This window comes from Otolemur garnettii, unplaced genomic scaffold (genome assembly GCF_000181295.1).
Source record: "Otolemur garnettii isolate 467f Iridium unplaced genomic scaffold, OtoGar3 scaffold00019, whole genome shotgun sequence".
Lineage (NCBI taxonomy): Eukaryota > Metazoa > Chordata > Mammalia > Primates > Galagidae > Otolemur > Otolemur garnettii.
Window position 1 is genome coordinate 13,219,497 of NW_003852414.1, and position 25,889 is coordinate 13,245,385.

The following is a 25,889-nucleotide window of genomic DNA, read 5'->3' on the forward strand; positions in this document are numbered from 1 at the left end:
AACGTTCATACTCTGCTTTTAGAAAGATTCACTTGTACCCTTGTAAGATAAACCATAGAGGTGACCCCACCAATCTTCCCCCCTCTCCTATCCACCCTTCACCTCACCCTCCCACCCCCTTCCCATATTCTAAGGCTATAATGAGGTTTATGACATTCCTATAAAAGCTATGAATTAGTTTCAAAATAGGGCTGTGTACATTGGATACTTTTTCTTCCATTCTTGAGATACTTTGCTAAGAGGGATGCCAGCATTTTAATATGACTTGACCCCTGATAGTATCTGCTTTTTCTTTGTAGTTTACCTTCTTTGGTTAATGCATTAAAATAAATAGTATGGACTTTTAATTAGTTGGATTGATTCACGGTACTCTACTTTTTTGTTTCCTGAAATGCTAGGTTCATTATAAAGGCCAACCAGGAAGAGCTACTGCCTTAAGCGTAACTCCTGAAATGGAGAGAGTAAAGAAGAATCAGGAAAATATTAGCTCGGCAAGTCGTTTCTCTCGTTTTGGATAATCACAAAGATGTATCCTTTATTATCAGCCGGCAGTCTGGGTTTTCTTGTGAAAATAAAATTTATTGTCAAGAAATAATCTGTGATCGTTCCTGTAAGTCCATGTGTAATTTAAGATGACTTTCAAAACCTACCACCGTGTAAGTTTATGTCATCCTTGATTAGGTCAGTATTTTCCGGATGTGATTCTTGTTGTTGCAGCCAGTGTCTCTGAAGGTGGTAAAGTCTTTCCTGCATGAATTAGATAATTATTGTTTTACTAATGTATTTCGTTGAATGTGGATTGTTAAATGCTCTTTGTAAAACGACATAGGAAGTTAGTTAGTCATTGCTTCCAAGTAAGGCTATAGAGGGAAAAAGATCCTTAAATACATTTAATGTGGAATTTAGTTACTCATTCAAGTCCCAGAGTGCATTTTGGTGTCTCATTTGGACAGTACGAGGTCAGACAGTTAAGTTTGCAAACTCATCCTCAAAGAAGTGCTACATACCTCATTGCTGAATATCACTGCAGTCACCTTTCAAGTCACCCCCTTGGGAAGCTGTGCATGGATGCCAGTGCTTAGTCTACCCTGCAAAGCAATTTTAGAGCTCATTTTATGGAATGGACACCAGAGCTGTTATTGTAGGTGGCTACACAATTAAGTTCATGAACTCATTCTAGAAAAAGTGTTAACATACCTCATACCTCCCCCTTGGGAAGCTATGCCCTGGCACAGGGACCTAGTCGACCCATCAAAGCACTTTTTCTAGTCTGAGATCGAGAACTTAATTATCTGACCTTGTAAGCTTCCTGTTAGTGAATATCAGGGCTTCAGTTCTGAATTGCATTGAACCAGAAGCACAAAATGATATTTCAATGGTAGGGTACCACCAGATCCTTCTTCTCATGGCTAAAATATACAGAGAAACAGCAGGGTCCGGTGTGCCCATGGCATCAGTTCACTATTAACCTGAATGACTAACAGCCTGGTCGTCCACCAGTGGTATCCAGATCTTTACACATAATCAGGTTTACAAATGGCATTGTTTTGATGGTCAAGAACACAGATCCTGTTCTTAGCACTCCTTTATGAAGAATTGTGAGCTAGACCATTAGCATTTAGGTTTCACCATTTACAGCTCTCTTGTGGCACATCTCTCCAGGGACGCTGAACATATTTAACATAAATTACCTTTAAGCTCTGGCTGCTTAGAAGAAAAACTACGTTTGTTCCTCATTATTTTTTCTTCTTTAAATATGGAAAAAATGAAATAGAAGGTAGCCTGGTATGCATTTTTTAATACTCTTATGACAGGAAACAGGGAAGTTTAGAAACAAAATAAATGGAGTTCTATTTACTTTGGAATTTTCTCCATTTAAAAAAAAAAAGAAAGAAAAAGGAATTTTCTCCATTTAATTGACATTTCATAACCAGTTTTACTGACTACCTCCTGGTGACCATTGATCCCTCACAAGTTTGTTTTTAGTTGATCAATTTAGGGTCTTTTGTTAATCACCTTTGAAGGAGATCGTTGAGAGTAACATTGTAGGTCACTCCTTCTAGAACAAAATGTAATTCATTAAAAAAGTTACCTGGGAAATAATTTTAAGCATGCTGGCTATGTTTCACTGTTTTGGTAAATCTTAAAACTGTTATGTAATTTTTTATTATTTATATTATTTATTTTATTAGGTAATATCTTATTATAAGTGTGTCCATTTACTTTGCAGGTAAAATATACCCAGAGCCATAAACAGATGAAAGGTAGACCGAGTCTGATTTTAGATACACCTGCCCTGAGATGCGTTAAAGAAGCACAAAATCATATTTCCATGGTAGGGCACAAGCAGATCCTCCTTCTCATGACTAAAACATACTAAGGGCCATCAGGACCTGTGTGCACCGAGGCATCAGTTCACAGTTAATCCAGATAACTAACAAAGCATGGAAACGTGGTGGGCTCATCCTCATGTTTTGGGGGTGGGAGGGCTTTCTAATCACACCGAAATGTAATAGAAATAGTCTAATAAAATAATTTTTCTCAGTGACTTTTTTGGGTGTGTTTTATTTCCAGTGTGACTACTATAAATGCATTGTGTGGAAGACATTTGTCTGAGCTTCTTTCCAATTAATCGTAATACGGAGTTTGGTCTGTTTGCATGTCTTAAAGAATATGAAAAAAGTATGTTTTTAAAAGCTGTTTCACGAGATATAATTTACCGTAAAGTTTACCTGTTGAAAGTATCCAATCCAGTGGTTTTTAGGATAATGTGCAGAGTTGTAGGATCATAACCCTGACCCAATTTCAGACAACAAAAAAAGCATGTTTTGAAGTATATGTTTCTGTAATTATACACAAAAATCCTACATAATTGTCTGTAATTTCTCTTGATAAAATTTTAAATCATAGCATTTTCTTGAATGATTATGTGGAAATATCAGTTTATTGAAGGTGAAAGGATAGAAAATTAAACTTGTATTACTGATAGTACTGAAATTTAAATTTGTAGTACTGGTATTACTTTAGTGTCTTTTAGGAAGTAAGGATTTAAAAATATCTATCTTTTACATCTTATCGATACACAGTTTTGCATATGACTTAAAAGAGATGCTAACCATGATGATTTAAAAAATTGTACAAGTATCAGTGCCTGATTTCTGATGCTAAGAAGCTGACATTTCAGATCTTATTTTTGGAATAGTTGGAAGGATACCTACGTGAAGAACAGAATCTAGATGCAGTCAGGGCCGTGACACTGTCGTTTTATCACAGTTAAGTGAGCTGCATACCAAACAGTCAGCACATTTCAGTGTGAGTTAATCTGGGTTTTCCTTTTTCAGGTAAAATACCACGAAGATTTTGAAAAGACAAAGGGGAGGGGCTTCACCCCTGTGGTGGACGATCCTGTGACAGAGCGAGTGAGAAAGAACACACAGGTCGTCAGCGACGCCGCCTACAAAGGTGTCCATCCCCACATCGTGGAGATGGACCGGAGACCTGGCATCATTGTTGGTAAGCTGGCGCTCCTGCCCCAGGGCTGTGCACAGTCCAAAAGATGGTGTTGGCTTTAGGTTTTTTTTTTTTTTTGAGACAGGAGCCTCAAGCTATCCCCCTGGGTAGAGTACCATGGCATCACAGCTCACAGCAACCTCCAACTCCTGGGCTCAAGCAAGTCTCCTGCCTCCACCTCCCAAGTAGCTGGGACCACAGGCACCCACCACAATGTCTGGCTATTTTTTGGTTGCAGCCATCATTGTTGTTTGGCGGGCCCGGGCTGGGGTCGAACCCGCCACCTTAGGTGTACGTGGCTGGCGCCTTAGCCTCTTGAGCCACAGGCGCTGAGCCGGCTTTATCTTTAATTAGCCTCCTTATTCATCTGATTTCTCATCCCATGTTTGATGCAGTGGCCCGATTTAAAATGGACCACAGGTAAAGTGTTATTTGGGTGCCCTATGGAATGGGATTCACCAGGTATCAGCTCAGACTCTATTATGGCATGTTCTCTGTCTTTAATAGCTTTTTGGTCCTAAGAGTGTTCCTGGCCAGACATGGGGGCTCACACCTGTAATCCTAGTCCTCTGGGAGGCCAAGGCAGGTGGATCACCTGAGGTCATGAGTTCAAGACCAGCCTGAGCAACAGTGAGACCCTGTTTCTACTAAAAATAGAAAAAACTAGTCAGGTGTTACGATGGTGCCTATAGTCCCAGCTACTTGGGAGACTGAGGCAAGAGGAGCCCAAGAGTTTGAGTGGCAACAGCGTGAGATTCTGTCTCAAAAAGAATGTTCCTAGTTGTTGAACAAAGAAGCAGTCCAGACATGGGGGATGCCAAAGGTTGAATGATTATTTTGTCTTCTGGTAACATGTGTTCTTAATCAGTGTGTCATCCCGTAGATACCATGTGCTTGAGTGACAGAAATAACTACATCCCATTTAGGTCCTTTCATCACAATGTCGATGTGCTAGGAAGACTTGGATGGTATCCCATAATGCCAATAGCTCATATTTCTTGAATATTACTTTTGAATCGGGGTAACTGGGAGCCATCGGAAAGTCTCATAATTAAGAGAGCAACTTTCTCTCCCTGCTATCTCATTCTTACAGTTGGTCGGGGGAAATGCTAGGAGGATATTTGTTGAATGATGGCTAAGATACCAGCAGAGATCATACTGGAGTGGAGGGCTAGGAAGGAAAGTTATTGATTTTTCAACAAATGTCAACAAGGCAAGGCCATTGTCTCTTTCAGAGCAATTAGCCTCTGAATTACGTAGTCTAATTAGGTAGCTTAAAGAATTTTTTTGATCACTGTAGGATATGCCTCTCAGTAATCTCCGTGGTAGACTGTCTTCATCTTTAAAAATACGAGCTTGTTTTCTAGTATCTGTGACAGTCCATTCAGAGGTGAGTTAGCAGGGGAAAGCATATATTTGACAGGGTAATATCTTAGTACAAAACAAGGCTACCAAAGTCAGGGCACTAAGTGACTTGGCAATTATACTAAAGTGACTCTGAAAGTATTTTCCATGGAAGGATTCCAAACATAATTTGTAGGCAATCCATAGCTTTGTTGATCTTGCCCAAGTTGATTACTTAAAAGGGTCACATTAAGTTGGATGGATGGGTTGTGATGTTTTCATTAAAAGTAACACTGAATTAGAGAGTTTCATTGCTTCGTACTAACGTCTCAGAAGATAGTGCAGGGGTCTGATCTGTCTCATTTAGAACGGAGCTTCTAAATTTGTGCAGCTACCCCCCAGTCACAGAGCAGGGTTGGGAGTGATGGTGAGGCCATTGCTTAAAATCCAGGAAACTGCCTAGACCTTGGGCTATCAGAATTTGAAACACAGAAACTTTGAGATATAAATTATTATTTTTTAAAAATATAAGAGGTATAAGTCTAAAGTATTTACTTACAAGGCCATCCAAAATCCACTTCCTTTCTTCTTATTGAGAGAAACTATTTTGCATTGAGGACCTGCCTGTTAAAACACAAAGTACATTCAACAGACATTAAACTTTGATAGGCCAACTTCTGTACCAGGCCTGGAAATATAAGTTTAGAAATTTTCTGAGTAATTCAGATGAAGCCAAATTGTGCAGTTTCTGCTTTGTTGGAAGCTCTGCTACTTGACCAAGATAATCCATCCGTCTGTGCCTCAGTTTTCTCATCTATAAAATGGAAATAATAATAGTACGGACTTAATATGTACAAAGCTTCAATGAGTTAGGTTATAAATGAGAGTAGCGCCTGACACGTGGGGAACACTACATAATAGTAATTAAAAACAGACAAGCAAATCTCTGCTTCCACTTTATAAATGATTGTTTTTGATCCAGGTCCATCTCTGCCACATGTTCATAGCTAGGTTCTTATTCTCCAGATGTTGGTCCAGCACTATGCAACTTATTTTAGGACCTAATATCAGTTAGTTAGAGAAAACTATAAACTTGGAAGTTGTGAGATGTGGATTTTGCCTGAAGCAGAGTAGGAGGAGGATAACTCAGTCTGATCACTGACCATCGCAGGGGTCCACCGGGAGCAGGAAGCTCCTCTTACTTGTCTTCCCATGATGCCTCGCTGCTCCTTTGCTGGGTGCCTACAAGACTTTTCGAATAAATACATCATGTTTATTAGCTTGTACTCCTCACAAACTCAGGATGAAAACTGGGACTTGCCACTTCCCTACTTTTCAAGTATCTGTTTCTGTTATAGGGAGAGAAGTTTTATGATTGTTTTGCTTTTTTTTTTTTAAACAGAAACCTCTCAATCATTTCCTAGGAATTACCCCCATGTCTGAGTTGCTCACATGTCCTTCGTAAGGAACTTTAATCAAACATTTGCCTGTTTGAACATGTGGAGAGCAGAGAGATTGGAGGTTCAGAGGATGCCTTGGGGGCCCCACATAGTTGCTCCCTGTGTACATGTGGGGGTTGCTGAGTTTCAGATACCTCAACAAGGCCAGACAGGGCAGTTCTATAATGACTAGGTCAGGCGAGTTCCATTTGATTATAAATTATATAATAGATACTTGTGAAAGCGGTTGTCTTTTTGATTGCCTCTGAAGTCCGTAAAACAGTGGGTTCATTTATTACACACATGCTTTTTACGTATATTCCTTTCAAGGCTGTTGCTTGACTTTTTTAGTGCTGGCTTTTTTATTTTTTTTAATTCCTTCTTGACATGTTGATTTCTCCCTTTTGGTAAAAAGACCTCAAAGTTTGGCGCACAGATCCTGGCTCCATCTTCGACTTTGACCCCTTGGAAGACAATATTCAGTCTAGAAGTCTGCGTATGCTTTCCGGTACTGCTAACATTTTGAGTTCCTGCCTGTTGTGGTTTTGTACTGAAAGTGAAGCTGCTTTGAGCCCTAGAGGCTCATCACGGTGACTTTGCAATGTACTTTTAAAGTTGAGAAATTGAGAAACCAAAGAAGTGCCATGCTACTTGAAAATATCATTAAATCATTTATGAAAATGAAACTTGCAAAAGGGCTTTTTAATGGATCCTAGATTAGTCTGCCCTGGATTCATTAAAAAATCTTTTTATTAGCAAATAAGATTTTATAGACCTTCTGAGTTTATGAATGCAATTATTTGTATTGCAATAAACTGCTGAGGCAAAAAAGATTTGTTTCATGAAATACGCTCTTACAATATTTTAAAGGTAGATTTTTAAAGGAACTATATAGAGGATGGACACCAAGTTCATGTGCAATTTTAAAATAGTTTAACATGGTAAATTGCACATGAACTTTATGTCCACCCTGTATAGGAGAGTAGAAAGGTTTTTTGTAAAGCATCTTAAATGTCTGAAAATAAACTTTAAATTATTCTTAGAATTGATCTCTGAATTTCTATATAATGTAAAATGAATATGGGAAGGTTATTTGACTTCTAATTTTGGCTGAATGTTTATAATTAAAAGCAAAAAATGGATTGGGTATAGTGATAGCTCGGTTTCACATTTCAGAATATTTTTGGCAGTACACAGTTATTTTAAATAATATAAACAGATATATTATTTAGGTCTTGCTCTGCTTTCTGATTTCTACTCTATTTAATTGTTGATGTTAAATGAAACCGAATCCTAAGACAAAATAGGGATTTGGTATTTTTATGGTCAATGTGATCCATATAATTAAGCCAAACTATGTCATATAATTTTCTAAAAATAAAGGAAAGGCAACAGATTCTACATACTGGGTGATACTTGAATTACTTATAGCCAGGTATTATATTTAATAGAAAATTATTAGTTTGACTATTTTTTTCTTAGTTCTTGTCAATTTCCCATTGCTTATCGCTCCTTTTAAATCTAGATTAAAATGAGCATAAATGACTTATAAGCCATTGATGTCGTTGATGTAATGAATGCTGAAGTTTGAGAAGAGGTGACTAGAAACTTAGAAGGACTGAGATTTGGGACTACTATTTACTAAAAGGTTGCTTTTCTTACCTGTTAAGATTTTAAGTAATCTTCTGTTTCTTTTGTTTTTTGAGTCACTTAATCACAAGTATGATTATTTTCCCTCCACTTCAGAAAAGGCGAGTCACTGTTGGAGACACCGGTCTCGCTCTCACTCCAGCAGCACTTTTGGGCCAGGTCTGGGAGATGACAAGTCAGAGATCTCTGAGATTTACCCCAGTTTTTCAGGCTGCAGTGAGGTAACCAGGCTGTCCGATGAAGGAGGTATCAAACAGGAACCACTTACAAAGAAAATTGATTCCTTTTTTAAATATGTCACGAGAGTGCCTTTGACATTTTCCTCACCTTTGCACAAACATCTCGCCTGTGTGTATTTCAGAATTTAAAATTAGGCTTAGAAAGTTAATAGTCCCTTAAGAAAAACCTACTAATTTGCATTTTTGCATGTTGTTTTTTTTCCTGTCTTTGCTATTACCACTGCAAATGGATCTGTAATGCAAAATGGTCTAGGGATTTGCTAGGGGAATCTATTTTACAGGGGTTACACGTGGGCCTTTATTTGAGAGATATTTTGAGATACACATAAATCAACAAACATAACATCAGGCTGGGCATGGTGGCTCACGCCTGTAATCCCAGCACTCTGGGAGCCGAGGTGGGTGGACTGCCTGTGTTCACAGGTTCAAGACCAGCCTGAGCAAGAGTGAGACCTCATCTCTAAAAATAGCCAGGTGTTGTGGCAGGTGCCTGTAGTCCCAGCTACTTGGGAGGCTGAGGTAAGAGGATCGCTTGAACTTAGGAATTTGAGGTTGCTGTGAGCTATGATGCCACAGAACTCTACTGGGGGCAAGAAAGTAAGACTGTCCCTCAGTAAAAAAAAAAAAAAAATAGAAAGAAACATAAAATCCACATGGAGAGAAAGTAAGGCTTCCAGCAACGCCGATAAGCTGAGCAAGTTGAAACCTGCATGGGTGAATTAGAAGGGGATGCTATGGACTGTGTTTCTTGGCCGTGAAATAACAGACCATAACACAGTCTGTCTCGAAACTTTCATAGTGACCTAAGTATGTGATACAACACAGTCATAGTGGAAACTTGAGTTCTGCATAGTTTATATCTAATTTCCATTAAGGAAAAAGGAATCGATCGTATAGTAATATTAGAGTGGCTAAGAGGTTGCAGTGAGTTTGTGTGTGTTTAAATGTTGATATAATTTGTAGAGTTGAATAATGCCAAAAAGATATTAGGTTTAATACTTGGGACAAGAGAAGATTTTTTTTTAATGGAAAATATAGTTGATTGTTAATAATCTTCTGGTTTTTTTTTGGTCTTTGCTACCATGCATAACAGTCTTCTAAGAACATTTTATTTTTTTTAATTGTTTGGGAGTCATTGAGGGTACAAAGAATTAGGTTACACAGATTGCATTTGTTAGGTAAAGTCCCTACTATAGTTGTATCCCCCTCCGCCGCCCTCTGCCGAGGTGTGCTACACCATGACCCCCCTCATTTTCCTCCCTCCTCCCCTCTCCCCAAGTAATTTTCTATTTTATATCCAGCCCTTTTCCTGTACTTTTTTCTGGTTTCTGTATCTAGATTGATGGATTAGGTCTAGCATTTTGAGTGAATTTCTTCAGGATGTTAAACTAATCCTGCTTATAAAGCTGTTACAAAAGGTTAAGTCTAAAGTGGTGTGTAGCTACATTTAGTGACGTGAGGAGGAGGGGAGGACTGAAGTATATGGGAACAGAAGGTCAGCCACAAACATCATATTGCTGAAATCTTGAAGGCAGGAAATTATGAGACTGAGCAACTTAACACCTTTGTCTAAAAAAGTAATGTGTGACTAAGGCGATGATGAAACTAGGAAAGCTTTTGTAATTGTTTCGTTGGGTTTTTAAAAAAATTCTTTATAAAAAAACACTAATGAGAATGAAATCAGTTCTATCCCATGCATCTTGAATTATAAATCCAGACTAGCCTTAGCTCAGTAGAAAGTTTTAAAGCATCTCCTTTCTCTATAAGTCTAATGAAATCATTATAAACTAGTTTTGTTTTATTGTAGATAACATATACGTGAGGAGATGTGGGTTTGGTAACTTCCTAATTTTTTCTTTTTTGGTCCTGGGGTTTCTGATTTCTGGACATACAAAATAATGTTGGTTCTTGATGACATGAGTAAAACGCAAAGCAAATACCAGAACTAATTTTGATCAAGCTTATCCAACATTATTCAGTGGAGCGTATTGTAGTTGATGTCTCTCCCACATGCAGGGTGCCACAGAGGCCCTGCCTTATGAATGACCCGTTATTCATGGTGTCCGTTCATTTATTCACCAAATGTTTATTTATTTATTTATTTTTATTTTTATTTTTTGAAACAGAGCCTCAAGCTATCCTCCTGGGTAGAGTGCTGTAGCATCACAGCTCACAGAAACCTCCAACTCCTGGGCTCAAGTGAGTCTCCTGCCTCAGCCTCTCAAGTAGCTGGGACCACAGGCACCCGCCACAATGCCTGGCTATTTTTTTTTTGGTTGCAGCCGTCACTGTTGTTTGGTGGGCCCGGGCTGGATTTGAACTGCCACCTTAGGTGTATGTGACTGGTGCCTTAGCCACTTGAGCTACAAATGTTTATTCAGTGCTCTTTGTGGACCAGCTGAGAGCTTGGATCTGGCAGTACACACAGCAGTGAGCAAAGGAGACATGCATCCTTTGGAAGGGGTGTAGAATCTTGCGGGGGACCATGGTGGTATTTAGCAGAGACTGACACAGATAGCACAGGCTGACACAGACTCACACGTGGTCATGAACAGGGTCAGCGCTGTGAGAGCACAGAATGGGAGCTGCAATAACAGAGCAATCTGGGTAGTCCTCCTCGGTGTCAGGGGAGCCTACAGCAGGGAAGGGATGTTTGCACTCGGGTGTGAATGCTGATAGAAGTTGCCTAGGACAGGGCACAGCCATGGCGTGTCACAGAGACATTCCCATGGAGGCATCAAGTAGGCAATGAGGGTACAGAGGGCTGCACTGGAGATCAGTTTGCAAGTCGTCATCCAAGTCTGTGATTAGGTCTTGGATGATTCTGTGTAGAGATGAAGAATAGGAGACCTCTCCTAGGGAGGCCTCTGCTCTTCCTATGCCAGCACACTGTGCCGGGACCACTGCCTCATTGCGTTCTCCCCTCCAAGGCTACAAAACCCTGGTCATTGACTCAGCTGATGACTTCCACGTCCATGTTCATTGCAGCCTTCTCTGAACCCTAACTGCCTCCTTGACGCCTCCACTGAGCGTCTGCTGTTACTTTATCATCTTCCTCTTCTCAAACCTACATTCCTTTTTTTCTGATTATTTTGAGCAAAAGGACCCCATCCTAAGCCAAACAGAATGAGAAAATATCTTCACTGGAATAAGGTAGAGATAAATATTCTCACATGTATGCTAGAATATCAGTAACACGTGATGAAGAGGGAGTAATTAAAAATAATTTTTTTAAATGGGGAAATTTTAGACCCCGTGGAAGCTGATGGGGGGGGGGGGATTTTCGGCAGGCAGAAATGGCTCAGGGACTCAAATAATGCTTTGTAAGAAAAAGTCGATTCTTTGGAGTCATTTATAAATTTCGGTCATTCACAAGCACCTATTTTGAGGCCAAGATGATCTATCTTTAGGGACGTACCCTATTTTACAAAATAAATATTGAAGTACAAAGCAGAAGTAGAGGTGAACCCAGACATTTGGTAACATAATCACACGTAAGGGTGTATCCACAAAGTATCTATGCTAATGTGAAAAGATTTTAGGGTACATGGGAATGTGCTAATTTTATTTAAGTGAAGGAAAGCACTGTTTACCAATTGGCACCTTGTATCAAACAATTAGTGACAGATTAAACCAAGTAAATTTAAGACTACTTTTCCACTCCCCACTTTCTTTCCAGAAATCTTCTCCTTTTCTAGGCTTCCCTGTTCACCAAGTGGCAGCTGCAGCTTCCCAGGTGCTGACATCCAACCCTCTGGAGTCATCCTCAGCTCTTGTCTTTCACTCCCATCCATATCCGATCCATTAGGACATCTTGTCAGCTCTACCAGGACACAAATGTCCAGCATCTTGACTGCTCATACCACTGTCACCGCTGCCGGTCTCGCATCAGCTTCTGCCACCTCCCATTTGGACAGTCACAATCGCCTGCTCTTGTGTCCCTGCTTTTATCCTGGTCACTCCGTACCCGTTCCACCCCCTTCCCTGGTCTGTTTTCTACCTGGCAGCTGAAGTGGTTTTCTTGAAACCGAAATCAGATCACGTCACCCTTCTACCATTGAAGTCTGAGTGTAACCCAAATCCTCACTCTTCCACACCAGACTTGTGTCTAATCTTGGAGTCTGGCGACTGCGCTGAACTCATTTCCTGCCATTCCCAGTACACCCATTCACTCCCCTTGCTTTACTCAACCTTTCCAGGAAAGCTCCCCCCAGGGCCTTTGCACTTACTGTTTAAAGTGCCCCAAACATTCTCCTCACCCTATATGTTTGCTTGCTCAGCGCCATTTTTCTAATGTTTCTGCTCAGATCACTCTTTATCAGGGAGACCTCTCTACCCACCACAGATAACATAGCATCCTTGTCTCACTGGCTGTCCCTTTACCTACTCTACTTTTTTTTCCCTCCCTCGCATCTCTATACTGTATTGAATTGTTGATGCAGAGATACTAACTCTTTTGCTATATCTCTAGCTCTTAAAATAAACACTTTACAAATACTTGCTGAAGAAATGAAATAGCCCAACTAACATTTAAAAAACTGGGACCACACATATACATATATATAGGTACAGTTATTTCTATAAAATGCAATTCTCTTGTGGGAGGCTTTCAAGGAAGTTCTTCCATGTTCGATGATCTTTGGATATGTTTCAGTGACATTAGAGCGTAGCTACAAAAACAACCTAAAGTGGAAACATTCCTAGTGTGGGATTTTTTTCCCTCTCCTGGGGAAGAAGGGCAGACACAGTATCCATGACTCCTTGGTGGCTTTGAAATGTAGGGTCCCCTTTGAAATGTGTGCTCTGCGGGGCTGCGGTAAGAAGGTGCTGATTGGCCTTCTAGAAGGAGGCTTTTATGGTGTTGACAACAGTTTGATGAAAATCTTCAGTGTTTTTAGCAGTAACAGTCAATCATGTGCATTTGTTTAAATTCTATCCTGGAAACTGAAAAGAATTTTTCAACAATACTTGTCAGGGGTAAGATGAAGAAAAGAGAGAATGTTCTTAGCTATGTAGAAATGCTATTTTTTCCTTCCAGATTTTGTTGATTCCTTTATGTATATCTTCTTTTTTTAAAAAAAATAGAATTTTGGGTTCATGATAAACTTCCCACCACCATTGCTATAATAGATTAAGGTTAGATTTCTTTAAAAAAAAATTTTTTTTTTAAAATTTTCTCTGTACGTATACATGGGTTTATTTGGTTTCTACTTTTTGCCTTCACAAAATTAAAAAGGCTTAAACTTTAATAACATAACCATGTTCAAGATAAGGACTCGAAACAAAAACCTTGTAAAGAATGAATGAAGATAAATACATTCAGAAAAGAAATCAGACAATGGTGGCAACGAAATATTGAACAATAATAATAATAACAATAATGCAAAAAAGGCGGGTGCCTATGGCTCAAGGAGGAGGGCCCCGGCCCCACATACTGAGGGTGGCAGGTTCAAACCTAGCCCCAGCCCCCCCCCCAAAAAAAATAATAATGCAAAAAAAAGTAACATTCACGTTGTTAGATAAGAGTCTGTCTATCATACAGTGCTTTGACTCTGAGGTTCAGGATGGAGTCATCAGTTAACTTCTTCTCATTATTTTTTTCCCGAAGTCTCAAAAAATAGACAACTAATATTTATAAATAAAAATAAAAGATAATTTCAAAAAAGTTTTTAAATGGAAAAATAACAATTGTACATATTCAGGGGGGGTCCATAATGATGTTTTGGTTCATTGAACATGTAGTGATCAGACTGGGGTGATTAGCACATTCATTATCTCAAACATTTACGATTTCTTTGTGAGAAACATTCAGTATCTTCCTTTTCGCTGTTTGAAACTGTGTATTAGCGTTAACTATGGTCAACACTGCTGTAGAACACTAGAATTCATTCCTCCTATCTGCATGTAATTTATGTAATAAAGTATGCTCTGTCTTGGAGATGTCCTTTAATATTCGGTCAACCCCTGTGGTTGAGGTGGCAGTAATGTCCTGCAGTGCTGGATACCTAAGCAAGAGGACAAAACCTTGGGCCAGAGTCCCAGCCCTCTTGGACTGCATTCTGGAGGGGGTCATCTAACCTTATAGGCTCAGATTTTGAACCTGCAATGGGAAGGGTGCACCACCTGCTAGAACAAAATGCTTTCTAATATATTTTATATTTACTTATTTAAGTGTCATACACTGAAATAAACTCTTTCTGCCTCTTCTAAGTATAAAAATGTGTTTATGTTCTGAAAGTGGTCTGTTTGACTTTATGAATTAAATGGCTAGCTGATTATCAGAGTCATAGTTTTAAGCCCTTCTTATGAGTTAAAGGAAATTCTGATTGTTAGGACAAAGGGTTAAACAGTCAGCTCATCTCCTTGAGGCAAGAGCGTGACATTTTCACCGTTTGCATTTGGTTTTCCTGAGCATTACCATATAAGCCCTTCTCCTTTAAGTTTTTATTATTGTTTTAGTTGTATGTTTCTCATGCTGTTTTCCCATCTTGCTTTGATTGTCGAATATTTTCATTTTCTTAAGTGATGATGTTGAGCTTTCCTTCAGTCTCTCTCTGATAGATTAAGTTACGGAAGGGTTTTCATTCTCCATCTCTACTGTGTTCCTTTGATTCAACAACAGAGACTTCGATTTAAATTTCATCCAATTTTGCTTTGATTCTTAAATAGAGAAAATGATCTCTATTGTCTTTTCGTATTAGGTTAATTCAGTTTATATTTCATTTGACACAATTTCTATGGTGGAAATAATTCTGATGTTTTTTACTTATTTCCTCATGAGGTTTTCTTTGATCTTTGCATTTCTCTGTAGTTCACTTGCCTGAAATGTGTGTCCGCTTCCGGGGACCCCTTTGTCTTCCTTTGGGTCCCTTTAATGTGCGGTTTTCTGCTATTGAGAGTCCTCGTACATGTTTACAATCTCACCTGGTGTTTACCCGCCTGCGTTTGAACTGGTTTTGGTTTTGCTTCAGGTATTGTACGTGTTTCTCTCTTCCTCTGGAGCGTAAAAGGGTACAGGAGGGGTAGGGAATGGAAAACAGATGCACTTTTCAAAACAGACATTTCTGGGTTTCAACCTTGTGAACTTTCCCAATTGCTAGGAAAGAATCTTATTGGCATGACCTAGTCTTGCCTTCACTGAGTGAAAGCAGGTTTCTGAATTCTCTGGCAGTTTAACCCGCCTCAGCCAGGCTGTGCTCTTAGCATCCCATTCTGTGTAGTACGCCTTCAGAAGAGTTTAGGTTGCAGGAGGTGCTTCAGAGCACTCTGGACTGTCCAATATCATCCATAGCTTGCCGAGAGGGCCAGGTGCCAGGTAGGTAGCCAGCTGCCCTGGTGTTTTACTGGTACCCACAACTACTCCATCTGTCCATTCCCCTAAACATCTATCTAGGATCTTCCGTATGTGTGAGATACTGGAAACATAAAAATAAGAGATACAGTTATCGTCTTCAAAGAGCTCACATTGGGGTGCGTGAAGCAGCTGTACAAAACCATTGTGCTCAGGAAAGCATTATGATGGAGAAGTGTACAGGGTTAGAATAAGCCAGCTGGAGAAATGAGAGTGGACTGTTTCATGCAGAAAAATGGCACTTGACAGAGCGTAGCATATTGGGACCTTTGTGTAGATTAATGTATTTTAAGCCCAGGGGCCATTGTGTCTAGGAGGAGATGGGCTGAAGAAGAGGACAAGAACTAGCACATGGGCAGTGCTAAGCCATGGCCTTGCAGAGGAGGGGACAATCGAATATACTCCCCACATGCTTTCCTCAGCCTTTATCCTGCAGTAGGTGTAGTAAGTTGGGTCCCTTCTGGGGAGGTTTAATCCATTCTGGAAGCTTTTCTATGAATCTGGTGTGCATTGAATGATACAGATTCTACCAGGAAGACCAGGAGGGCTTCTAGGCAGTCCAGTTAATGGTGTAGAAACAGTATTGTGAATTTTTACTTCAAATATCACAACTTCTCTCAGACTCTAACAATTCCTAGACTCTACAAAATATCCAGCTGCTGGGTGTTGAATATCTTCTACCTGAAACCCAAATCTTCTCTTCTATCTTCTACGCCAGACCCTCCACTCACCTGTTCTGATCTTTGTGTTCACTGTCTCAGCTGTTAACATGATCATTTACCGTAATATTGAGGCCCAAACTGTGAAGTCATCCTTATCACCTTTCTTCCTCTTGTACTTCACAACCGTCCCCTCTAGAAGACTGATGGCTCTGTCTTCAGAATCCAGCCACTTCTGACGGCTCCCACTGCATCGGGATTGAGTCAGCATCCTATTTAGTTGACATTGCACAAATAGGGTCCACACTTTGTAATTCCATCCTTGCTCTCAGTGGTCTGGTCCTCACTTAGCTGCCAGAGTGATCCTTTGGAAAGCTACACCTGAACTTGTATCCTTATTCCAAATATTCCGATGGCTTCTGATTACACTTAGCCTAAAACCCCAAGTCCTTGGTCTGCAAGGTGTTGCTGTATGATCTGGCCCTTGGTCATATCTCTAGTTTTATCTTCCTCCTGTCTCCTGGTTCCAGCCACACAGACCTTCTGGCTGTCTAGCATGCTGGGCATTCTACCTTGGCCCTTAGCAATCTCTGGCCCATTTTCCTAGACCACTCTCTCTGAGGTGTTTTTCTATCTTGCTTACTTCCTTCAGGTCTCTGAATAAATGCCAACTATTCAGAAAGTCTTTCCTCAATCACTTTACCTAGAAAGCACTCAACCCATGTAGAATCGTAACTCTTTGTCCCCTCACTGGGCTTCATTTGTCTCCCACAACTCTTTTTACCACCTGACATTTTATTATGTATTAATTAATTTGTATATTGTCTGTGTGTCTCCCCAATTACAGACTCTACTAGAACAGAATCTATCTCTCTGCTTTGTTCTCTTTTCTCTAATCCAGTGGCTGGATTATGGTAGCTACTGATAAATATTGTTGAATTCATAAATATGTTCAAAGTAAAGTTTGATCTGAAATATAAATAAGAAACTTTGCTACACCTGTTAAAATAAAAAAATCTTGGTATTAGACTTTATTAGTGTCTAGTTAAAGCTAAGTTGATTTGAGAGTCACGGTGCAATAATATTTATTATAGTTCTTTTTTTTTTAAGCAATAATTTAAGGTATATCACTGGAATGTAACATTGAAACTTATGTTTATTATAAAGCCTGAGTAAGCTAATGACCTCCCATAACCAAGAAATTAGTAAACTAATCCTACATTAACACTTCTATTCCCATATAAATACTTCTTTTCTTACTGTTTTGTTTATCATGTCTGTCCTCAGAAAGGACTCAATAAAAAAAGTGCCCAACTGAATTCTGAAATTCATACCTTTAGTGTCATTTCTATCCAGGGTACTCTAGTTTATTGTGAGGTCATGAATTCTGTGGAGCAAGAGAAGGAATGTGCCATTTAGCTTTCCTTACCATACCCATCACAGGACTGGAAGGATCAATGAATGAGTGGCAAAGAAAAGGGGATCAGATGCAGAGATAATTCCTCACGCTTCCAGAGTCAGCAAAGGCAGCTGGGATGTGTCCTACATTCTTAAGGACAACAAACATCATCAAAAATTAAATTCCCCATTAAATTGAAAATATAACTAGTAGGCACAGGCACCATATAGATAAGAAAGTGATAGATACAGATCCAGTTGGCAGTGTTCTAAAATTTCTTTTATTATGAATAGTTATTATAAAGTCATAACCCTTTGCCCAGTATTTGCATTAATTTTTATGTCAATTTTCTTTTCCCATTGAGAACTTAACGTTTTATGATTTATAGATGGCATTTTGACTCCAGTTTAAGGCTGTTGATTTTTAATCATGGGTATAGTTTTAATATTAGATAACCAGAACAACCTACTAGAAAATACGCTCTTGGAAAAGGAAACCCTAATATACGTACAACATTGGTGGGAATGTGGACTGATACAGTCATTATGGAACACAGTATGGGGAGTTCCTAAAGAAATTAAAAGCAGACCTACCATACGATCCAGAAATCCCTCTTCTGGCTATATTCTCAAGGGAGATGAAATCACCACCTGTTAAAGATGTCTGCACTTCCATGTTCATTGCATCTTTATCACAACAGCCAAGGTATAGAAACAACCTAACTACCCATTGATGGATGAATGGAATACTAGTCAGCCTTGAAAAGAAGGAAATTCAGCCATTTACCACAACGTAAGTGGCCCTGGAGGACATCATGCTAAGTGAAATAAATCAGACACAGGAAGAAAAATATCGCATGATCTCACTTCTATGTGGCAGCAGTCATGGTGGAGAAGAAAGAAAAAGCAGATTTTAGGGTAGAAAAAAGATTCAGCCACACAGAGAATGGGAAAAAAGTACTGATTAAATAAAGCAAATACCTTTTACAAATGGAAGAATTTTTCCTTCTACAAAAAATAAAACCATTGTACTATTATGTGTTTTAAAAAAGCTCAAAATAGCAGAGATAGAGAATAAAACATTAGTTACTGTGGAATGGCAAGAGGTAGTAGATCAAAGGATACAAATTAGCAGATACACAAGATGAACAAGTCTAAAGATCTAGTGTGCAGTATGACAACTAGAGTTCATAAAATTGTATTAGGTATTTTTGTTAAATAAGTAGATTACAGGTGTTCTTATTACACACAAAAGTATCTATATTGTGGTTGATGTGTTAATCTGCTTCACTAGAGTAAACTTTTTGCTATCTATATGTACCCCATTAGAAGTATTTATCTTCACTTCAAATAAACTTGCTAGTATTTGTCTTTTAGCCACTACTTTGGTTTTCTAATTAGATTGGAGAATCCCCCAAATCCCCCATCCCATCATCTAGCACCCAATTCCCTCCTAGTCTGACTCCTATAAAGAATATAGATTCAGCAAGAAAATTTCAGTTATGTTACTCCCCAAATGTACTTGAAGATTATTTCCAAATAGAGTTTGAGAAGTTTGCTAGTATCTGTCAAAAACAATAAAGTACTGCTTTAATATCTTTAGGAAGTTTAGGAAGATTCGAAGAATTGGTGATTGAAAAACTAGATTTCTGTGGCGGAGCTAATCGATAGGAAAATGAATTCTTTCTTTATAATGTAAACTCCAATTAGTAGATTTCAACTAGTAGACTATCACGTGATGATCATATTTAACCACCAGTACGTGGAGCCTATTAAAAACGTGTCGTAAATTGTTAGAAAGTTTGCATTAGTTCTGTTACTCTCCCACGATAAAAATTCCAGCCTTCTGATTGAACTACTAGCAGTGCTTAGAGAAACTCGTGTTCCTAGTCTCCACAGAAATGGAATGAAAGAAATGTGATAAGTAAACTTCACACTTTTCCGCATGGGAAGTTGGGGAGAGGATCAAATACTAACGAATAGCACGTGTTCCGGAATGCACACGTGTCTTCCATTGATTCACCACGATTCAATCAAAGAGTTCCGTGTCTGCATGAAGGAGAAACAGCTGACGTTTAAAGTAGAAACAATAAAACCTTAAAAATATATTTCCTGTGAAGCTGAGTTGATTGGGAGAAAGAGAAGGTTTGATTGTCCGGAAGGCTATAAATGTGGTTACATAGCATATGTGTCAAGGGAGAAAACGTTTTGGAAGAGCTTTATGAATTGTAAAGTGGCATGCATGTATAGGAGAAAATAGACAGTCTTCTTTTTCATGTGGTCGAACATGAGCAAATAAAATGAAACTAGCAGTTCTTGGTTTTATAGATGAAAATGGATGTCCAAGTCAGATAATAGACTGTGTACCCGTATGTAGGTATCTGTGTCAAATGCAAAACAGTGAAGTCATCATGTTATCTCTGCAGCCACAAATTTCCCTGATTTTCTCCCACTTTCCATTTCAAACAGGTCCCTGACATCCTCTTGCCCAAAGTCATGGGCAAATTGGCATGGGATTGGATCCTGATTTTATACAAGGTCTTTACAATTTCTATGCTCTGGAAATGATGCAGTGGGGAACACTGCATTGAGTTTCTGCATTTTTCCTTGGCCATTATTATCTCCTTTTGTTCAGGTTCTTTGTCATGTACTTCCCTTCTGGGGGCCAGATTCCCTACCTTTATTGCCTGATCAGTTCCCCAAGAGGTTGCTGGTCTTCCCATGCTACATTTTTCAGACATTCATATCCTTGATCTTTATCTTGCACCATATACTTGACACATGTACGTTAAACTTGTTTACTAGTTGGTCTGTCAAGCTCTTACTCCCCCCTGACTGTCCTGATAATTGTGTGCATTTGACCACGATGACCTGATGCGTCCCTGTCTACCTGCCAGGGGGTCTTCTTACCTGCCTGTTTTGCAGCCCCAGCCATTCACCTTAAGCAGAGAATGTGGAGTCTCTGAGATCCAATCATTTATATTCATTTTCTCATATCCTTCTATTTTCCAATCATGTTGGGGGCACATTGAATCAATGTTACAGACGTCTCTTTGTTGAAACATATGTCCCCACTCCTTCAGCAATTTAATCAGGACTGAGGTATTTAGGGTCGCTTGTCACTAAGGACATACACTTGGGAACTCCTTGTGGATTGCTGATACACAGTAAGAGTCAATATTTGAATTGGCTAGTTCAAGAAAAAACCAAAGGCAGTGCAGTTTTAAGTCTTTGAAAAATATATGGCAGGCTGAGTGAGGTGACTCATGTCTGAAATTCAGCACTCTGGGAGGTTGAAATGTTAGGATCCCTTGAGCTCTGAGACCTTATCTCTACTAAAAATAGAGAAATTAGCAAGCTCACATTGTGGTGAGCCCCTGTCATCCCAGCTACTTGGGAGGCTGAAGCAGGATGATCACTAGAACCCGGGAGTCTGAGGTTGCTGTGAGTGAGGCTGACATGGCACTGTAGCCTGGGTGACAGAGTGAGATACTGTCTCAAGTAAGTAAGTAAATACATGAATGAATGAATGAATGAATGAATGACATATATCCAATAAGACTTACAGAATATTCTCTGCAGTGGCAGAATTTCTTTCATTATACTTGAATAATGAAGTCTTCATATGAAAGATTGATTTGGGCTTGGTGCCTGTGGCTCAAGTGGCCACGTATACCTAAGGTGGTGGGTTCTAATCCAGCCTGGGCCGCCAAATAACAATAATGGCTGCAACCGAAAAAAAAAAATAGCCAGGCATTGTGGTGGGCACCTATGGTCCCAGCTACTTGGGAGGCTGAGGCAGGAGACTCACTTGAGCCCAGAAGTTGGAGGTTGCTGTGAGCTGTGATGCTACAGCACTCTACCCAGAGGGACAGCTTGAGGCTCTGTCTCAAAAAAAAAAGATTAATTTGTACAATGTTGACAATAAGATTCACCAAGGAAAATCCTGATTTTGTTGTTAGCTAGACTCTTCAGTCATGGCATCAATGTGCATCCACAGGCTAGTTTCAGTGATATGGTTTATATGAATAGAAGTAGCATCTCTGTCTACCTGCCATTTTTACATTCTGTATTAATTTTATATTATTATCAAAGAACTGCCCAAAATTATGTAGCTCTTGTTAGGAAACTACCATGTATCCATACTGTACATTCCTTTATTTAGTTTTTGTCTTGTTTTAGAGAATGGCTCACATATGGATTCTGTGCCATGGGAATATTATTAAAGACTTTTCAATTTGGGGGAGAAATTATTTCCTTTTCCCTCAGTAACAATCCTGCTTCTATTTGTAATTTGACTTGCAGTTACACGTTGGGGACTTTATCCTGGCTTAGATACTTCCAATGAGAAAAAGTATCAGAGAAACATAAATACAAACTGAACTTTGCATCTGAACGTAAGAGTAAATTAGCTAGATTATTCTGAGGCAAAATAGCAAATTCATCAATCCAAAGCTATCTAGTCCTATTTAAACCATATTATGTCTTCGCTCTGTTCTGTTGGAGAACACTCACAGACTTATTTTTTTTCCAGAGAAAAACCAGTTAGCTTTGAAATCAAAACCTACTGCTTTTCTGAGCAAGTGAGAGCAATCAAGTTTAACTGGCAAATAATTTAAAAATATAACTAATTCGGTGTTTTCCCCAATATTTTGGTACTGCGGAGTCCCCAGAATAATATTTCTTAAGTTCTTACTCGAGACCACCAAGCCAAGTCTAGAAATGAAATGCTGAAATCTAATATGTATAATGTGTAGTTGAAAAAATACAAACTGTATGTTTCCTTGTGCTATTAGCAGGTGATAAAGAATCTTTAAATATTCAATTTTTATTTTATTTAAGCAATATTATAAGCTTAGTTATTTAAACGTAGGGAAGAACCTAGTAATCTCTTGGTTTCATTGTATTTTCAAGTAATTTCTTACTATAGCAATAATTCTTACCACTGTTCTGATACTGACTTGGTGGGAGAGGAGGGAACATTTTTCAGGCAGTGATGTGATGTTGGAGTTTATTGGGTGCCATCAGGGTGGTCATCGTACTATTGGTGTTCCCTGGAGTCCTCTGTTCATTGATGCAGAGAAAGGAAACTGCAGATGGAATGATTGGCATCAAGGGAGGTCGAGGTTCAGTATGGCACAACAACCCTGCCCAACTTTACTGATTATCTTACATAATCTCAAACATTCAGTGAGAATTCAATACAGGTAAAAAGAAGCGAAGTAAGATCAGGAAAGTGCCATTACGATTACAATTCAGTATGATGGCTGCTGAACACATATATAATTTATTTTGTTTGGGGTTAAAACATAAGGGAGCCAGATTGTCTGCTCTTAGTAGCCCATTCTCCCTAAACTGAAACGAGTGATTATAAAGTCAATGAGGGGAGAGGAGCAGAGCGCAGCAGCCCTGATAACCTGGACAGGTGTTTAAGCTTCTAACTGCGACGCAGGCCTGGCCTTCCAGTTTATTCTTCTGTGAAAACTGAGAACGTTTCTGCATTTCTGCAGGCCTGGGCAAGTCCTCAGAGAAAAAGAATTCCATTTCAGAGCCATTTTCCGTGGGAACACATGAAGCTAAACTGCCATGTCTCAGCGTGGGGTACTGTACCCCTACATCATACTCAGTAGGAAAGTGACTGGAGTCACACTGGGAGATGGGATATTAAACATACTCTTGAAATTATTCATGCAGGATAGGGTCAGTGAATAATTGCACTGGTATTAGCAGTGGGAACAGGAAACACAATTTAAAGTGTGAGCACACATACACACACTCCTCTCCCTGTCTTCCTCCCCCATGCCAGAGACATATTTGACATCAAAATGACTCTCAAAAGAAATCTGGTTCAGAAATGATGCTACTAGGTATGTGATTTGATTTTGCTTTTGTAAGATGTGGTCTCCATAATTTCTTCCAGAGATGTTCTACTTCCTCAAACCACATAAACTTTTTGCTGGATGTATTCCCCAAAGTTTCCCCCTCCCCAGACATAATGTCATTTAGAGTAACCTCTGTGAGCATAACAGGGTTGGCATATGTCCCCAGGCATCTTAACTCTTTTTTTCTTTGCCTTTCTCTCCTCTAATTGCTACTCCCCCCTGCAGGAAGAGGTGACTGCCTGCTCTTCAAATCAAGTCTTCTTACTCCTGGAAGCTTCTCTGCTCTCCAGACCACAGTACTTTTGCATTTTGAAGAATTCATAGTAGTCATTGGAAGTTAATTCCATGCTCTCTTGTTATTTTCTCCATGGTCATTTTGGTACAGAGTTTGGGTTCTGGAATCAGATTTTCGGCATTAAACCCTGGCTCCAACCCAGCTCTGATGTTGGACCAAGTTACTTCATCTAACCCTCAGATGCATTATCTGTGAGAAGGGGATCATGGTGACTGTGACAACAGCTGAACCCTGTGACAGACTAAGCACAGGGCCTGGGGCATCGTAAGTAAGGGAACTGACCATCCCTAATTGTCCAAGACCCAGGGTGTTCCTGGGGATCAGAACTCTCAGAGCTAAAATTAGGAAAGTCCTGAGCAAACCTGGTGAAAAGCCTTTAATTCCTGTTGTTAAACTTTTATCATATATATGCTTTGTATTCCTGGAGAAGCAGGATTTTATGTTGTGTCTTTCCCCTGTTAACTTTCATAAGGGAACACACCTGGGTACATAAATGATTTTGTGTATATTGCATTTTCTTATAAGAGATTTGACAAGTTCAATAACAATGAGAGAGCACTTAATGCCAAAGAACTGTACACTTAAAATGGTTAAAATGAAACGTTTTATGGTAAGTGTATTTCACTGCAGTACAGAGTTGTGCAATCTTAAAGTAATAATAGTAATAATTTTGATATTACTATAATACAGTAATAGCCTATATTACTGTAAGTATAGATTACTTATAGTAATAAAGTTCAGCTAAAAGCAGAAGATTAAAATTAAAATAAAGATAATGTGGGAGTCTAAAAGGAAAAAAATTAGCATTGATTTGGGAGATAATTTTTGACTTTGCAAAAACACTTTTTGGCTACTCAGACCTACTTTTTTCTCAGCTGGTTACCAGGTCTTGCTCTGGTCAGCTCCCAGGAAGTAGGGGCTGCTCCCCCTTGTGGCCTGGTGCCGGCCTTCCCAGGAACGTTGCACAGTTAATCCCTAAATTATTCTGCTGTGAGTTTCCTCTTGACCTAGATTTCTTCCCACAATCCTTGGTTGCTTCTTAAACCCCAGGTTTGAAAATGTGCCCTGGTGGGTACTGGGAACAAGACATCGCGCAAGAGAGGGAACTGGGAATAGCATGAGGGCCACAGTTGTCCCTAACTTGTCAGCCAGGGGAGAGGGACGCCAACAATAGCTCAGTAATTCTGCACTGCGGCTGCCAATTTGAAAAAATCAAGCACCCATACCCAGTTGACCTTCCTGCCACCCAAGATTCTGATTTAATTGGTCTGGAGGAGCTGGACATAGCATGTTTTAAAAGATTCTGGGTGCAGCCAGGTTGAGAGACACTGCAAGTAACTGACCCTTCAGTGTCCTTAGTCCATAATCTCTTTTCCTTCCTTCTGACTGTTCATTGCCTCTGCTAGGAGCTGAAAATTTAATATATAAAATAGCAATGATCGGTTTTATTTTTTCATGTGATTTCCCCAGTTGGAGCAATTATTTTGTATCACAGTGATGATCAGGCATGTCTTTAAAACTTGGTGGTTTAAATTTAATTGTATATCATTTAAAGTCCGTGTATTCATGGCTTGTGATTCAGCAAGCCTGTTTCTTAGGCAATTGCCTATCTACGCCTTATAATGAAGAACTAACGAACGTAAACCTAAAGCCAGGGAAGGAGAAAGAGTTTCTATTGTGCTAAGAATTCTCTCAGATTAAAACAATAACATCTTGTTGCTGGATTGAGCATAAACTTTCTGGATTTAGTTCCCACCTAATGGCTCATGGGGAGAATTGGGTGCTAATAGAGCTCGAGGCTCTGAGATGAACATCTTAATGAAAAAGATGTAAAAGCAATTACAGCAAAAAGCTCCACGTTATGGGCCTCCGATATTGCCAAGTAGCTCAACCACCTCTGTCTTGGACTACATGGTACTTAACTAGGCTCTAGCTAATTACTTAATATTTACTTTAAAACTAGCAGCATCTTCATACTGTTTCTCTGAGCAGTTCCTCTGTGTCTAAATAGGAATTCTTGGTCCTAAAAATCAAAACAAAAACAAAACCCCATTAAGGTCATTGACAGGCATTAGTTGACAAAACTATAGTCGTGTTACAACAATAATTTCATTGTATCCTA

The 25,889-nt window shown here is 39.3% G+C and overlaps 1 protein-coding gene across 2 annotated transcripts in view; it reads left to right on the forward strand.

Moving 5' to 3' along the window:
- NEBL (nebulette) overlaps positions 1-25,889 on the forward strand; it is a 357,606-nt gene that overhangs the window by 322,998 nt on the left and 8,719 nt on the right. Inside the window, exons 22-26 of one of the 2 annotated variants that reach the window (XM_003786766.2) lie at positions 399-491; positions 2,231-2,335; positions 3,342-3,513; positions 6,709-6,801; positions 8,040-8,189. In XM_003786766.2, coding sequence (XP_003786814.1) covers positions 399-491; positions 2,231-2,335; positions 3,342-3,513; positions 6,709-6,801; positions 8,040-8,189 — 613 coding nt within the window. The remainder of the gene's footprint in view (positions 1-398; positions 492-2,230; positions 2,336-3,341; positions 3,514-6,708; positions 6,802-8,039; positions 8,190-25,889) is intronic. The other variant, XM_012803295.1, reaches the window with a different exon arrangement.